The sequence below is a fragment of the Bufo bufo genome, chromosome 4 (assembly GCF_905171765.1).
Source record: "Bufo bufo chromosome 4, aBufBuf1.1, whole genome shotgun sequence".
Classification (NCBI taxonomy): Eukaryota; Metazoa; Chordata; class Amphibia; order Anura; family Bufonidae; genus Bufo; species Bufo bufo.
Window position 1 is genome coordinate 29,783,155 of NC_053392.1, and position 19,163 is coordinate 29,802,317.

Genomic DNA, 19,163 nt, shown 5'->3' on the forward strand with positions numbered 1-19,163 from the left:
GACTACTTTATACTGTTATACAAGCTGTACACTGACTACTTTACACTGTTATACAAGCTGTACACTGACTACTTTACACTGTTATACAAGCTGTACACTGACTACTTTACACTGTTATACAAGCTGTACACTGACTACTTTATACTGTTATACAAGCTGTACACTGACTACTTTACACTGTTATACAAGCTGTACACTGACTACTTTACACTGTTATACAGGCTGTACACTGACTACTTTATACTGTTATACAGGCTGTACACTGACTACTTTACACTGTTATACAAGCTGTACACTGACTACTTTACACTGTTATACAAGCTGTACACTGACTACTTTACACTGTTATACAGGCTGTACACTGACTACTTTACACTGTTATACAGGCTGTACACTGACTACTTTACACTGTTATACAGGCCGTACACTGACTACTTTACACTGTTATACAGGCTGTACACTGACTACTTTACACTGTTATACAGGCTGTACACTGACTACTTTACACTGTTATACAGACTGTACACTGACTACTTTACACTGTTATACAGGCTGTACACAGACTACTTTACACTGTTATACAAGCTGTACACTGACTACTTTACACTGTTATACAAGCTGTACACTGACTACTTTACACTGTTATACAAGCTGTACACTGACTACTTTATACTGTTATACAAGCTGTACACTGACTACTTTACACTGTTATACAGGCCGTACACTGACTACTTTACACTGTTATACAGGCTGTACACTGACTACTTTACACTGTTATACAAGCTGTACACTGACTACTTTATACTGTTATACAAGCTGTACACTGACTACTTTACACTGTTATACAGGCCGTACACTGACTACTTTACACTGTTATACAAGCCGTACACTGACTACTTTACACTGTTATACAGGCTGTACACTGACTACTTTACACTGTTATACAGGCTGTACACTGACTACTTTACACTGTTATACAAGCCGTACACTGACTACTTTACACTGTTATACAAGCTGTACACTGACTACTTTATACTGTTATACAGGCTGTACACTGACTACTTTACACTGTTATACAAGCTGTACACTGACTACTTTATACTGTTATACAAGCCGTACACTGACTACTTTACACTGTTATACAAGCTGTACACTGACTACTTTACACTGTTATACAGGCCGTACACTGACTACTTTACACCGTTATACAAGCTGTACACTGACTACTTTACACTGTTATACAAGCTGTACACTGACTACTTTACACTGTTATACAAGCTGTACACTGACTACTTTATACTGTTATACAAGCTGTACACTGACTACTTTACACTGTTATACAAGCTGTACACTGACTACTTTACACTGTTATACAAGCTGTACACTGACTACTTTATACTGTTATACAAGCTGTACACTGACTACTTTACACCGTTATACAAGCTGTACACTGACTACTTTACACTGTTATACAAGCTGTACACTGACTACTTTATACTGTTATACAAGCTGTACACTGACTACTTTATACTGTTATACAGGCTGTACACTGACTACTTTACACTGTTATACAGGCTGTACACAGACTACTTTACACTGTTATACAGGCCGTACACTGACTACTTTACACTGTTATACAAGCTGTACACTGACTACTTTATACTGTTATACAAGCTGTACACTGACTACTTTACACTGTTATACAGGCTGTACACTGACTACTTTACACTGTTATACAGGCCGTACACTGACTACTTTACACTGTTATACAAGCCGTACACTGACTACTTTACACTGTTATACAGGCTGTACACTGACTACTTTACACTGTTATACAAGCTGTACACTGACTACTTTACACTGTTATACAAGCCGTACACTGACTACTTTACACTGTTATACAGGCTGTACACTGACTACTTTACACTGTTATACAAGCCGTACACTGACTACTTTACACTGTTATACAAGCTGTACACTGACTACTTTATACTGTTATACAGGCTGTACACTGACTACTTTACACTGTTATACAGGCTGTACACTGACTACTTTACACCGTTATACAGGCCGTACACTGACTACTTTACACTGTTATACAGGCTGTACACTGACTACTTTACACTGTTATACAAGCCGTACACTGACTACTTTACACTGTTATACAAGCTGTACACTGACTACTTTATACTGTTATACAGGCTGTACACTGACTACTTTACACTGTTATACAAGCTGTACACTGACTACTTTATACTGTTATACAGGCTGTACACTGACTACTTTACACTGTTATACAGGCTGTACACTGACTACTTTACACTGTTATACAGGCCGTACACTGACTACTTTACACCGTTATACAAGCTGTACACTGACTACTTTACACTGTTATACAAGCTGTACACTGACTACTTTACACTGTTATACAGGCTGTACACTGACTACTTTACACTGTTATACAAGCCGTACACTGACTACTTTACACTGTTATACAGGCTGTACACTGACTACTTTACACAGTTATACAGGCTGTACACTGACTACTTTACACCGTTATACAGGCTGTACACTGACTACTTTACACAGTTATACAGGCTGTACACTGACTACTTTACACTGTTATACAGGCTGTACACTGACTACTTTACACCGTTATACAGGCTGTACACTGACTACTTTACACTGTTATACAGGCTGTACACTGTCTACTTTACACTGTTATACAGGCCGTACACTGACTACTTTACACTGTTATACAAGCTGTACACTGACTACTTTGCACTGTTATACAAGCTGTACTCTGACTACTTTACACTGTTATACAGGCCGTACACTGACTACTTTACACTGTTATACAGGCCGTACACTGACTACTTTACACAGTTATACAAGCTGTACACTGACTACTTTGCACTGTTATACAAGCTGTACTCTGACTACTTTACACTGTTATACAGGCCGTACACTGACTACTTTACACTGTTATACAGGCCGTACACTGACTACTTTACACAGTTATACAAGCTGTACACTGACTACTTTACACTGTTATACAGGCCGTACACTGACTACTTTACACAGTTATACAGGCCGTACACTGACTACTTTATACTGTTATACAGGCTGTACACTGACTACTTTACACTGTTATACAGGCTGTACACTGACTACTTTACACTGTTATACAAGCTGTACACTGACTACTTTACACCGTTATACAGGCTGTACACTGACTACTTTACACCGTTATACAGGCTGTACACTGTCTACTTTACACTGTTATACAGGCCGTACACTGACTACTTTACACTGTTATACAAGCTGTACACTGACTACTTTGCACTGTTATACAAGCTGTACACTGACTACTTTACACTGTTATACAGGCTGTACACTGTCTACTTTACACTGTTATACAGGCCGTACACTGACTACTTTACACAGTTATACAAGCCGTACACTGACTACTTTATACTGTTATACAAGCCGTACACTGACTACTTTACACTGTTATACAGGCTGTACACTGACTACTTTACACTGTTATACAGGCCGTACACTGACTACTTTACACTGTTATACAAGCCGTACACTGACTACTTTATACTGTTATACAAGCCGTACACTGACTACTTTACACTGTTATACAGGCTGTACACTGACTACACTGTTATACAAGCTGTACACTGACTACTTTACACCGTTATACAAGCTGTACACTGACTACTTTACACTGTTATACAGGCCGTACACTGACTACTTTACACTGTTATACAAGCCGTACACTGACTACTTTATACTGTTATACAAGCCGTACACTGACTACTTTACACTGTTATACAAGCTGTACACTGACTACTTTGCACTGTTATACAAGCTGTACTCTGACTACTTTACACTGTTATACAGGCCGTACACTGACTACTTTACACTGTTATACAGGCCGTACACTGACTACTTTACACAGTTATACAAGCTGTACACTGACTACTTTGCACTGTTATACAAGCTGTACTCTGACTACTTTGCACTGTTATACAGGCCGTACACTGACTACTTTACACTGTTATACAGGCCGTACACTGACTACTTTACACAGTTATACAAGCTGTACACTGACTACTTTACACTGTTATACAGGCCGTACACTGACTACTTTACACAGTTATACAGGCTGTACACTGACTACTTTACACTGTTATACAGGCTGTACACTGACTACTTTACACTGTTATACAAGCTGTACACTGACTACTTTACACCGTTATACAGGCTGTACACTGACTACTTTACACCGTTATACAGGCTGTACACTGTCTACTTTACACTGTTATACAGGCCGTACACTGACTACTTTACACTGTTATACAGGCTGTACACTGACTACTTTACACCGTTATACAGGCTGTACACTGTCTACTTTACACTGTTATACAGGCTGTACACTGACTACTTTACACTGTTATACAGGCCGTACACTGACTACTTTACACTGTTATACAAGCTGTACACTGACTACTTTACACTGTTATACAGGCCGTACACTGACTACTTTACACTGTTATTCAGGCCGTACACTGACTACTTTACACAGTTATACAAGCTGTACACTGACTACTTTGCACTGTTATACAAGCTGTACACTGACTACTTTACACTGTTATACAGGCTGTACACTGTCTACTTTACACTGTTATACAGGCCGTACACTGACTACTTTACACAGTTATACAAGCCGTACACTGACTACTTTACACTGTTATACAGGCTGTACACTGACTACTTTACACTGTTATACAGGCTGTACACTGACTACTTTACACCGTTATACAGGCTGTACACTGACTACTTTACACTGTTATACAGGCTGTACACTGACTACTTTATACTGTTATACAAGCCGTACACTGACTACTTTACACTGTTATACAGGCTGTACACTGACTACTTTACACTGTTATACAGGCCGTACACTGACTACTTTACACTGTTATACAAGCCGTACACTGACTACTTTATACTGTTATACAAGCCGTACACTGACTACTTTACACTGTTATACAGGCTGTACACTGACTACTTTACACTGTTATACAGGCTGTACACTGACTACTTTACACTGTTATACAAGCTGTACACTGACTACTTTACACTGTTATACAGGCCGTACACTGACTACTTTACACTGTTATACAAGCCGTACACTGACTACTTTACACTGTTATACAGGCTGTACACTGACTACTTTACACTGTTATACAGGCTGTACACTGACTACTTTACACTGTTATACAAGCTGTACACTGACTACTTTACACTGTTATACAGGCCGTACACTGACTACTTTACACTGTTATACAGGCTGTACACTGACTACTTTATACTGTTATACAAGCCGTACACTGACTACTTTACACTGTTATACAGGCTGTACACTGACTACTTTACACTGTTATACAGGCTGTACACTGACTACTTTACACTGTTATACAGGCCGTACACTGACTACTTTACACTGTTATACAGGCTGTACACTGACTACTTTACACTGTTATACAGGCCGTACACTGACTACTTTACACTGTTATACAGGCTGTACACTGACTACTTTACACTGTTATACAGGCTGTACACTGACTACTTTACACTGTTATACAGGCTGTACACTGACTACTTTACACTGTTATACAGGCTGTACACTGACTACTTTACACTGTTATACAGGCTGTACACTGACTACTTTACACTGTTATACAGGCTGTACACTGACTACTTTACACTGTTATACAAGCTGTACACTGACTACTTTATACTGTTATACAGGCTGTACACTGACTACTTTACACTGTTATACAGGCCGTACACTGACTACTTTACACTGTTATACAAGCTGTACACTGACTACTTTATACTGTTATACAGGCTGTACACTGACTACTTTACACTGTTATACAGGCTGTACACTGACTACTTTATACTGTTATACAAGCCGTACACTGACTACTTTACACTGTTATACAGGCTGTACACTGACTACTTTACACTGTTATACAGGCCGTACACAGACTACTTTACACTGTTATACAGGCTGTACACTGACTACTTTACACTGTTATACAGGCTGTACACTGACTACTTTACACTGTTATACAGGCTGTACACTGACTACTTTACACTGTTATACAGGCTGTACACTGACTACTTTACACTGTTATACAAGCTGTACACTGACTACTTTACACTGTTATACAGGCCGTACACTGACTACTTTACACTGTTATACAAGCCGTACACTGACTACTTTACACTGTTATACAGGCTGTACACTGACTACTTTATACTGTTATACAAGCCGTACACTGACTACTTTACACCGTTATACAGGCTGTACACTGACTACTTTATACTGTTATACAAGCCGTACACTGACTACTTTACACCGTTATACAGGCTGTACACTGACTACTTTACACCGTTATACAGGCTGTACACTGACTACTTTACACAGTTATACAAGCCGTACACTGACTACTTTATACTGTTATACAAGCCGTACACTGACTACTTTACACTGTTATACAGGCTGTACACTGACTACTTTACACTGTTATACAGGCCGTACACTGACTACTTTACACTGTTATACAAGCCGTACACTGACTACTTTATACTGTTATACAAGCCGTACACTGACTACTTTACACTGTTATACAGGCTGTACACTGACTACACTGTTATACAAGCTGTACACTGACTACTTTACACCGTTATACAAGCTGTACACTGACTACTTTACACTGTTATACAGGCTGTACACTGACTACTTTACACTGTTATACAGGCCGTACACTGACTACTTTACACTGTTATACAAGCCGTACACTGACTACTTTATACTGTTATACAAGCCGTACACTGACTACTTTACACTGTTATACAGGCTGTACACTGACTACACTGTTATACAAGCTGTACACTGACTACTTTACACCGTTATACAGGCCGTACACTGACTACTTTACACTGTTATACAAGCCGTACACTGACTACTTTATACTGTTATACAAGCCGTACACTGACTACTTTACACTGTTATACAAGCTGTACACTGACTACTTTGCACTGTTATACAAGCTGTACTCTGACTACTTTACACTGTTATACAGGCCGTACACTGACTACTTTACACTGTTATACAGGCCGTACACTGACTACTTTACACAGTTATACAAGCTGTACACTGACTACTTTGCACTGTTATACAAGCTGTACTCTGACTACTTTGCACTGTTATACAGGCCGTACACTGACTACTTTACACTGTTATACAGGCCGTACACTGACTACTTTACACAGTTATACAAGCTGTACACTGACTACTTTACACTGTTATACAGGCCGTACACTGACTACTTTACACAGTTATACAGGCTGTACACTGACTACTTTACACTGTTATACAGGCTGTACACTGACTACTTTACACTGTTATACAAGCTGTACACTGACTACTTTACACCGTTATACAGGCTGTACACTGACTACTTTACACCGTTATACAGGCTGTACACTGTCTACTTTACACTGTTATACAGGCCGTACACTGACTACTTTACACTGTTATACAGGCTGTACACTGACTACTTTACACCGTTATACAGGCTGTACACTGTCTACTTTACACTGTTATACAGGCTGTACACTGACTACTTTACACTGTTATACAGGCCGTACACTGACTACTTTACACTGTTATACAAGCTGTACACTGACTACTTTACACTGTTATACAGGCCGTACACTGACTACTTTACACTGTTATTCAGGCCGTACACTGACTACTTTACACAGTTATACAAGCTGTACACTGACTACTTTGCACTGTTATACAAGCTGTACACTGACTACTTTACACTGTTATACAGGCTGTACACTGTCTACTTTACACTGTTATACAGGCCGTACACTGACTACTTTACACAGTTATACAAGCCGTACACTGACTACTTTACACTGTTATACAGGCTGTACACTGACTACTTTACACTGTTATACAGGCTGTACACTGACTACTTTACACCGTTATACAGGCTGTACACTGACTACTTTACACTGTTATACAGGCTGTACACTGACTACTTTATACTGTTATACAAGCCGTACACTGACTACTTTACACTGTTATACAGGCTGTACACTGACTACTTTACACTGTTATACAGGCCGTACACTGACTACTTTACACTGTTATACAAGCCGTACACTGACTACTTTATACTGTTATACAAGCCGTACACTGACTACTTTACACTGTTATACAGGCTGTACACTGACTACTTTACACTGTTATACAGGCTGTACACTGACTACTTTACACTGTTATACAAGCTGTACACTGACTACTTTACACTGTTATACAGGCCGTACACTGACTACTTTACACTGTTATACAAGCCGTACACTGACTACTTTACACTGTTATACAGGCTGTACACTGACTACTTTACACTGTTATACAGGCTGTACACTGACTACTTTACACTGTTATACAAGCTGTACACTGACTACTTTACACTGTTATACAGGCCGTACACTGACTACTTTACACTGTTATACAGGCTGTACACTGACTACTTTATACTGTTATACAAGCCGTACACTGACTACTTTACACTGTTATACAGGCTGTACACTGACTACTTTACACTGTTATACAGGCTGTACACTGACTACTTTACACTGTTATACAGGCCGTACACTGACTACTTTACACTGTTATACAGGCTGTACACTGACTACTTTACACTGTTATACAAGCCGTACACTGACTACTTTACACTGTTATACAGGCTGTACACAGACTACTTTACACTGTTATACAGGCTGTACACTGACTACTTTACACTGTTATACAGGCCGTACACTGACTACTTTACACTGTTATACAGGCTGTACACTGACTACTTTACACTGTTATACAGGCTGTACACTGACTACTTTACACTGTTATACAGGCTGTACACTGACTACTTTACACTGTTATACAGGCTGTACACTGACTACTTTACACTGTTATACAGGCTGTACACTGACTACTTTACACTGTTATACAGGCTGTACACTGACTACTTTACACTGTTATACAAGCTGTACACTGACTACTTTATACTGTTATACAGGCTGTACACTGACTACTTTACACTGTTATACAGGCCGTACACTGACTACTTTACACTGTTATACAAGCTGTACACTGACTACTTTATACTGTTATACAGGCTGTACACTGACTACTTTACACTGTTATACAGGCTGTACACTGACTACTTTATACTGTTATACAAGCCGTACACTGACTACTTTACACTGTTATACAAGCTGTACACTGACTACTTTATACTGTTATACAGGCTGTACACTGACTACTTTACACTGTTATACAAGCCGTACACTGACTACTTTGCACTGTTATACAAGCTGTACACTGACTACTTTATACTGTTATACAAGCTGTACACTGACTACTTTATACTGTTATACAGGCTGTACACTGACTACTTTATACTGTTATACAGGCTGTACACTGACTACTTTATACTGTTATACAAGCCGTACACTGACTACTTTGCACTGTTATACAAGCTGTACACTGACTACTTTACACTGTTATACAGGCCGTACACAGACTACTTTACACTGTTATACAGGCTGTACACTGACTACTTTACACTGTTATACAGGCTGTACACTGACTACTTTACACTGTTATACAGGCTGTACACTGACTCCTTTACACTGTTATACAGGCTGTACACTGACTACTTTACACTGTTATACAGGCTGTACACTGACTACTTTACACTGTTATACAAGCTGTACACTGACTACTTTACACTGTTATACAGGCCGTACACTGACTACTTTACACTGTTATACAAGCCGTACACTGACTACTTTACACTGTTATACAGGCTGTACACTGACTACTTTATACTGTTATACAAGCCGTACACTGACTACTTTACACCGTTATACAGGCTGTACACTGACTACTTTATACTGTTATACAAGCCGTACACTGACTACTTTACACCGTTATACAGGCTGTACACTGACTACTTTACACCGTTATACAGGCTGTACACTGACTACTTTACATTGTACAAAAGTGTCAGATCTTCAGTGTTGTCCCAGAAAAATATCTAATAACATATTTACAGAACTGTGAGGGGTGCGCTGACTTCTGTGGGGGGTGCACTGACTCATGTGACGGGTGCACTGACTCATGTGACGGGTGCGCTGACTCATGTGAGGGGTGCGCTGACTTCTGTGAGGGGTGCGCTGACTTCTGTGAGGGGTGCGCTGACTCATGTGACTTGTGCACTGACTCATGTGACGGGTGCACTGACTCATGTGACGGGTGCACTGACTCATGTGACGGGTGCACTGACTCATGTGACGGGTGCGCTGACTCATGTGACTTGTGCACTGACTCATGTGACGGGTGCACTGACTCATGTGACGGGTGCACTGACTCATGTGACGGGTGCACTGACTCATGTGACGGGTGCACTGACTTCTGTGAGGGGTGCACTGACTTCTGTGAGGGGTGCACTGACTTATGTGAGATACTGTATATTCTTCTACATTCAGGTCAGGTGTTATTAGTCAGATTATAGTGAATCGCCTCCACTGTTCTATAAGTTACTATGAAGGTTTGTCGCTCACCTGTTTCCTGGTTATATCCTGTATGTCGCCCACATATACGATCTGCCCTGGATGGCGTACCCGTCCTATCGTGATGGCGTCCTCACACACCTCTGACGCCACATATGTTTCAACGTTGATTCTAAGCTTTTTGAGAACCAGTAATCCTGTGCGTCATGTAGGAGAAATACAAGAAGTGAGGAGTTTTCCGGAGTCAAAACCGCAATAAAATTCCTGAATCCCCCCCACCCTCTCTCTATGACCTCCAGCCTGTCTCCATCATGATACCGCCTGTCACATACCTGTCTGTCCTTTCCAACATAACCGGCACACTCCTGAAATACTCTGCACTGCTGCGGAATCCTGCTCCTTTCACTCTCAGTGTGTGATATGCTACTCATCTTTAAAGAAGTCTTCGTGCAGACTTCCTGAAACTCTCTGCACTGCTGTGGACAGCTGCCGTTCACTTTACCTGTTGCAATGCCATCAAAGAGGGACAGTACTCTGATTGGCTTCCTCCTGTCTGCGGGCAGTGGGGGGTAAAGCGGTGGCGGGTCCTGTAACATGTATAATGCAGAAATATTGTATAATAATCTCCATTAGCGCTGCAGCTGCCTCGTGTACGGGGCCCTGTGGCCCCCGGTGCACTCACATAGTCCTGGTCGTGGGTGTTGGACAGCAGGTTCTGCAGGTGGCGGGGCCAGTCCTCCCGTCTCTGCAGTAAGTCATGGACGCGCTCCTCTCTGCACATGTAGCAGCTCCAGGGATCCTCCTCTATGGCGGCCTGAGAGGTTCCTCGTCCCACCAACAAGTCTACGCAGTCCACGCAGAAACACCTGGGACATGAAGGGGGAGATGTTGAGGGTTATTCTTCAGTTTTTCTTCACAGGAGTGAAAAATGCCAACAATCCGGATACAACCCGGTCGGCAGAATATGCCGACACTGAACGTGTGGAAGGTGCTGCAAAGCCTTCCGCTCGTCCCTGAGCAGATCCTGACACCATCCATATCGCTGGTGCGGAAGAGACCTCCAAGTCCAATCATGGCCAAGTCTCTTCCTACCCACCGATGCGGCTATGCGAATAAAATTGTCGCACGGCCCCATGAATCAATGACGAACAAGTGAAGCGCCGAAGAAATTAGACCAAATGTGCGACTAATTCTGCCAGAAAAAAGGCACAGCTACATAAAAACATACACGACCCCTAAACCACTACCCCAAAGTCAGTGGAACCAGGAAAAAGAGACAAAAAAACAGGCGCAAAACGAGTAAAAAATAGAGTCTGACGAAAAAAAAACTCCAAATGAGACCAAAAAAGGCGCAAATATCCATGATAAATGACCCCCCTTTGTTTCTTCTTGCGCCTCCTCATACAGTAAATGAAGCTAATACGAGGCAGTTCATGACCCTCTTGCACACGACCGTATGTATTTTCCAGTCTGCAAAAAATATGCATTCCGCATTTTGCGGAACGGAACAGCTGGCCCCTAATAGAACAGAGCTATCCTTGTCCGTAATGCAGACAATAATAGGACATGTTCTGTTTTTTGCGGAACGGAAATACGGACATACGGAAACGTTTTTATTGTGGACCCATTGAAATGAATGGTTCCGTATATGGTCCGCAAAAGAAAAAACGGAACGGAAACGCAAAAAACTTTAGATGAAGTTCAAACATTGCTTTACTTTAAATTACTTGCATCCAAACAGCATACAGCATTGGTATCTTGGTACCAGCAGGTTTTGGCAATCATTGGCAGGAATGAGTACTTCTGCTTTAAATTTGGAGCTTGCAGGATAAAATGTCTGCTTGGTAGCTCTGTAACTGTGGCAGGATTAGCTTCTGCACTTATCTGGTACCTTCTAATGTGTGGGGACAGACTAACTGAGGAGGACTGCTGGAGAGGAGACATCATGTGACCTAACACCTTATCTCTACCTGTGATCTGAGCTCCCACAATGCACTGGTCTCCGGTAACAGCAGAATTATAAACGCAGTTCTGGATACCTATCATTTTATGCAGATTCATCTCCTAAATGTAGTAAACATGTAACTTATGTTGGGGGGTTCAGTCAGCACAACCCTGTATGCAGGTGCACATCGCTATGGCGAAATACACATACAAACGTAAAAACATAAATGCAATAGCACTCTGCAACCAGCACTCTGCCCTGCCTCTATGCTGGATGTTGAATGAGGCATTGGTGTACATTTTGGCCAAAGCGTAATAAGCCACTCACCACGTCAAGGTCGCCTCTATGAGTGGTCCCTAACACTAGTACCTACCTGTTTATGGGCCATGATAGCCTCATTCAACATCCAGCATAGAGGCAGGGCAGAATGCTGGTTGCAGAGTGCTATTGCATTTATGTTTTTACGTTTGTATGTGTATTTCGCCATAGCGATGTGCACCTGCATACAGGGTTGTGCTGACTGAATCCCCCACATTTTTTCTTTGTAGTATATATTGGAGGCGTGGCGATCTCCATGCAGTAATGCACACCTGACCAGTTAGTCTGCCCTGGAGGCTGGTTTTAAAGTCAGTATAAAACTGAGTCTACTTTTATAGCGCCTACCAGTAGCCATTTGGCTCCAGGAGAAGTATATAGTGGGCTCAGAGTGCATGTTGGTACTTGCATCCCTGGATCCGATGGAAGCTGTAATGGCACCGGACGGGGTTAAAAGCAGAGTGTGCTTGGCGTGTATGCTGACCTGCATTCCCTGGACTTTGTGTGGCTGTCATGGCCCATAACAGGTAGGTACTAGTGTTAGGGACCACTCATAGAGGCGACCTTGACGTGGTGAATGGCTTATTACGCTTTGGCCAAAATGTACACCCATGCCTCATTCAACATCATGTAACTTATGTTGTCACAAATTTTCTGCTTTTTTGCATCAATGATTTTCTTTCCTGGGAAACTTTTCTTGGTGACGGAGCGAAGCTTATTCTGTGTGCATTCACTGTGAATATATCAGATCAACAAAAAATTATAAAAATTACAGTACTTGATAAAACTCCAACTTAATGGTGCACGGCGGCAACACCAAAAAAAAAAAATAACCGATAGTCCTACCAGATCGTAAGGTTCATCCGGACTTCGTAGAATCACAACGGATAGTATGATCCTGGAAATAGAAGGTGGGCCGGTGCATTTGTTGAGGCAGTAAGATGACCTGTCACCGGACTGGAGGTCTCTTCTCATCATAAGGTTCCCCCACATTACGGCAAGTGCCCCACATCGCATGGTAGTTGTATAGGCCCAGCATCTAGGAGTGGAGCTTACATGTTGGGCTACCACTTCTATTGAAATAGCCCGAATTACCTTTCTGGCATTCGCTTACATTATGTACTAACATCTATCTGTACATTTATTTAACTCATGCCCTTCTAGATATGGTTTTTGTTCCTTTCTAGTTTTTGTTATGTTTCCCCTGATGAGAGTAAAATCGAAAACATGCATGTAGGGATTAGCTGCACTAGGGCACTTTAGGGCCAAGTAGCTTGAGGGCAAGGTTCCGGATGGGGTCATTCTTTTTAGGACGGGTGCTCCGTGGCTAGGACAATAGGGCTAGCATAACACCCGTACCTTAGGGTTGTCTAGGGATCTAGAGCCCCCTTCTGTACCTGTCCGTTACTTGCCTTTATTTCCAGGATCATACTATCCGTTGTGATTCTACGAAGTCCGGATGAACCGTACGATCTGGTAGGACTATTGGTTATTATTATTTTTTGGTGGTGCCGCCGAGCACCATTAAGTTGGAGTTTTATCGAGTACTCTAATATTATTATTTTTTGTTGATCTGATATATTCTGAGGGACCATTATTAATCTGACTGATTAAAAGTTTTGTTTTATTAGGGATCACCGTTTATTCTTTCGTGTTTCTGTACCCCGTAGTGATAGTGTTATAAATTATCATACAGTGCTTCTCCAATTGTGCATTCACTGTGAAAGAAGTTCCGCTTCAAATTCCAGGAGACATTATCCATTATGGCCAGCAGGTGGCAGTAAAGCACCTCTTTACATTGTAGTCTATAGAAAAATTTGGCTCTATTGCCACCTGCTGGCCAGAACAGGCACTACCTCTATATTGAATCTTACAGTACCTTGTGCTCTGTAGTAACATGTCATTTTCTGTTAGGAGTCTGAACATGGACGTGTGTCCTTCTAGTGTCCACTGTCATGTATTCCTGCATTTCACTCACCTCCAGCAGCTCCTGTTACTGCACATCAGAATCTCCTCCCCGGAGCAGCATATACTGCAGTAACTCTGCCGCCCGTCCTCACCGACATGATACCCCCAGCTCAGGAACCAGCTCTACATGGGGGGACATAGGACAGATAGTCGTTATATGAGGATGGGCTCGGGACCAGAACTCATCTATCCCCCCATACCACCTGATAACCTCTAAATTATTAATATTTGAAAGCTCCATTAATTCAATGGTGCTGTCCAAGAATATATTAGATGAAGCTCTATGTCAGTGCAGTGAGATAATTACCATGCATCTGCTGCACAGGCTCCCAACAAAGAGGGGGTGCAGGTCACTGATACTGAGGTCTCCACAGGCAAGGCAAAAATCTAGAAGAAACAGAAGAAGCAGCGTCAAGATAGAGAAGTCCTCATCATTAAACATAGAAAACTATTGTCTATGAGAGACTGGGACAACCAGACTTCCAGGATAGGACCAGCGTAGCATCTACCCCAGGGATGGTCACCTAGCTTTACTAGAGTCCTTAACAGTGAATCTTAATTGCTGTGCGACATCTTCTGTAAATGTAAATATATGATCTACCTAGAGACAGAGAGACACTGTTGTATCTTCTACCTCCAGCAGAGGGAGCCTGGACAAAATGTGTGCAGAGAACACTGCTCCAGTGTGTACCGAGGACACTGCTCCAGTGTGTGCATGTGTGTGCCGAGGACACTGCTCCAGTGTGTGCACATGTGCAAAGAACACTGGTCCAGTGTGTACACGTGTGCAGAGATCACTGATCCAGTGTGTGAATGTATGCAGAGATCACCGCTCCAGTGTGTGCATGTGTCTGCAAAGAACACTGATCCAGTATGTGCACGTGTGGGCCGAGGACACTGCTCCAGTATGTGCATGTGTGTGCAGAGATCACTGCTCCAGTGTGTGCATGTGTCTGCAGGGAACACTGATCCACAGAACTCTTGGGTACGTTCAAGAGTTCAGCTTTGGTCTCCATTCCCTCAGTGCTTTGTGGCCAGGGGCCACAGAAGCTCATAGCTTTCATGCTGCCCCAGTCAAAAATTGAAATGGTACCCCCCCATGCCAAATTCTTGACCTAATCCCTTCCCTCCAGCCAGTGTGTAACCTAACCAGCATCCACCTCTATAATACCAGTGTCTTCTAATGTGGCACAAAGGTCTTTGGGCCCCATATGGCTCCTGGGCCCAGTAGCGACTGCCACCTGTGAACCCCCTATAGCTACGCTCCTGAGTGTGTGCAGAGAACACTGCTCCAGTGTGTGCACATGTGTGCAGAAACCTCTTGTGTAGCTCTCTCAGAGTTGGACCCAGGTACCATAGAAGAACCAGAACAACAACAGGAGAAATTATGACTTTGTGGTCCCACTGCAGAGTATCAGAACCGGATGGCAGGAAGTACAAACCACAGTGCTGATGGAGAACAGAGGAATCCTCCAGACAGTCATCTCCGGTGGAGGCCACTGGCTGTATACAGAGGCTAAACACACTGTTGTCCTCACAGACTGATCAAGCAGTGTATTATCCTGACTGCCCCTGAGAGGGAGGTAAAGACTGTTTTAGCTGCCCCCAGCCCGTCACATGTCACATCTGTATTCCACCTCCACTTCAGCAAAGAAAAGTTACCGTAATCACACCCAGTCTGTCCGCCCGCACCTTACATGACTAAGATCTGAGATACACAGACACGTCTGCACTCGGCGTCACGTATGTTCTGACTACCGCTCTGTTAGTATGTTGTCACACCGTCTGCTGGACAGCGGAGCAGACAAGAAGCTACAGAGGTTCTTCTCATTACTACAGATGGTTCCTTACCTTCCATGTGTCTCATCTCCTGCCTCACCTCATCGAAGAGAGCTTCTGAAAGACATAAAGAACCTGGATGTGTGCCCATGTTATACCAGGATATGTGCCAACATTATAATCAGTGCCCATGTTATAATCTGCGCCCATGTTATAGCAGAATATGTGCCAACTTGAGATGAGTGAACCACTCGAGATTCTATTCGGGTCTGATTTGCTGAATTTTTGAAAAAGTTCAGTTCGGACGCGAATCAATTAGATTCTAATTGCCCTGAAAGTTGGTATATAACTCCCTTTTAGGAAAATTTGTTATCTCTTTTTGTTCATTTTTGATAAGTTTCTTTCTCCCTCCCTAAGCTCTTGGACACAATGACAGCAATAGTAAATGATGTCTGAGGGACACTGACACACATAGCTGGGGGGAAATGCACGTTTGATGGCGGTAACATACAGCGTGTTTAATATCACACCGCGCCGCCACTTGTGTTCTGCTTTCTCACATTCCTTTGTTTCCAAAAATTGTCCCTTATTGGGGGCAGATGATGGTTAAACACACACTGCTTGGGGGGGGGGGGGGGAGCAATTGTCCAAAAATTATGCCTTGACAGAATGGTGCCCACACGACACGCACAAGTGCTGATTGTCAGAAGAAAAAGTGTCTCATGAACGAGCCTAAAATAATTCTCCATTTTATTTGGGAGCAGCAGCAGAGCAGTGTAGATGTGGAAAGGGTATGGTATGATATAGTGGCATGCGGCTGCAATGGTTGCCGTCTATGGGTAGTAGTAGTAATAGTAGTAGTGGTGATAGATGCTTTGCATAAATGGTGGTTGCAGTAGGGGTTTAACAGGGAAGAGCAGCAGCCATATGGTACATGTTGGCAGAAAGGCAGCAGCATGATGGAAGATGATGGTCGGCAGGTTGCAGTAGTTGGTCAATGGAGTTGGCAGAAGCAGCAGCCATACAGAACCTGGTGGTAGTTAGGCAGACATGCAAACGGGGTGAGGGGGGGATGTAGAGGGATGTCCCTGTCAGACACGCTGGTGGCAGCCGTCTGTCCACCATAAACTGCGACTAGCTGCATACACAGTATTTTCTGGTAATAACGCAATTTGTCCTGCGAGGGGAAAATATTCCCCCATTTTGCTTTGATAGCGAGGGTCTAAAAGTATGGCTATCCAGTAACCATCAGACTGCTTGATGTCAACACTATGCCTGTCACTGCATAGGCAAGCGAGTCTACAGGTTGCTATTTTGGCCACCATGCCCGAGGAGCCACTTCTTTCCAACTCCACCCCACTGAGACGATTGGGTGTCATGGTCAGTGAAACTATCATCATTATCCTCTTTATCCTCCAACTCTGACTGCTCTACCTCCTCCTCAAATGGCAGCCACTCCTCCTCCATGGGAGTTTCTCATTGTCATTCCCCAACAGCTCCAGGGTCACCTGTTGCATGCATCATTTCAAAAATACATATGAGGGGGGTGAGGGACAACTGCAGTATGAACAGCATGAGCTGCCACTGCCCGACCTGGAAACAACACATGCTCCCTGCTGAGACCGTCTGGTGCATGACCAAATCATTTACGGCTTTCTGCTGTTCATACAGATGCTCGAGCGTGTGCAATGTTGAATTTCAGCAGTGTAGCTACAGACCATTCTGATGCTGCAAGTCCAGGAGAGTGTTCCTCACCACGTGAGAACGGTTGAAAAGAGGGACAGTCTCCTGGACATTGCCAGCACCTTGCCCAAGCCAGTGCAATGTGTTAGGTCATGTAGGGTGCATGTGTTATTTCACACAGGTTCTGGGCGGCCAGGATATTCCACCCAATGTTGCTGACCACCTTGCCCAGTTGAGTCGGCGAGATGACAGCCAGCGGGATGCTTGCTGCTTGATGTACTTGAGCAACTGCTCGCCAGTGTGGCTACTCTCTCCCAGGCCAATCAGCTCCAACACGGCGGCATCATCAGATCCTGAAGCAGGTGTGGCTCTGGCTGTTCTTTGGGGGGTACGTGGCCTGTACTCTTTATTGCTGCCGCCATTGCTCTTCTACACTGATGTTGCTTCCTCCTCAGCACCCCGATCCAACTCCCAGGTCCTGTCCCCACCATCCCTGCCGCTTTTTATCCAGACTAGGAGATATCATGGTGGGTTCCTGGGGCCATTCTCCCCTGCTCTGAGTTTTCCCCGACTGTCACTGTCGCTGCCCCATCACCAATGCTATGGCTACGGGGGACACTATTACCACCACCATCAACACAGGTATGCATGTACCTCCTCCCCAACCTCCTCCTCAGGGCAGCCCAAATGGTGAGGGCTCTCACAGAAGTTGTCAACAGGAAGACTCTCTTGACTATCTCCCTTAGGATGTGGTAGGGTTTTCTTGCCACTTCTTAGGAAGAAGGAAGGCACC

General features: G+C 43.1%; 1 protein-coding gene across 1 annotated transcript in view; it reads right to left on the reverse strand.

Moving 5' to 3' along the window:
- The window catches only part of LOC120998928 (DNA (cytosine-5)-methyltransferase 3A-like), a 48,374-nt gene that overhangs the window by 18,113 nt on the left and 11,098 nt on the right, over window positions 1-19,163 (reverse strand). Inside the window, exons 7-12 of the mRNA XM_040429807.1 lie at window positions 16,760-16,804; window positions 15,216-15,295; window positions 14,919-15,031; window positions 11,363-11,546; window positions 11,183-11,267; window positions 10,732-10,877 (exon numbers count right to left, since the gene is read on the reverse strand). Coding sequence (XP_040285741.1) covers window positions 10,732-10,877; window positions 11,183-11,267; window positions 11,363-11,546; window positions 14,919-15,031; window positions 15,216-15,295; window positions 16,760-16,804 — 653 coding nt within the window. The remainder of the gene's footprint in view (window positions 1-10,731; window positions 10,878-11,182; window positions 11,268-11,362; window positions 11,547-14,918; window positions 15,032-15,215; window positions 15,296-16,759; window positions 16,805-19,163) is intronic.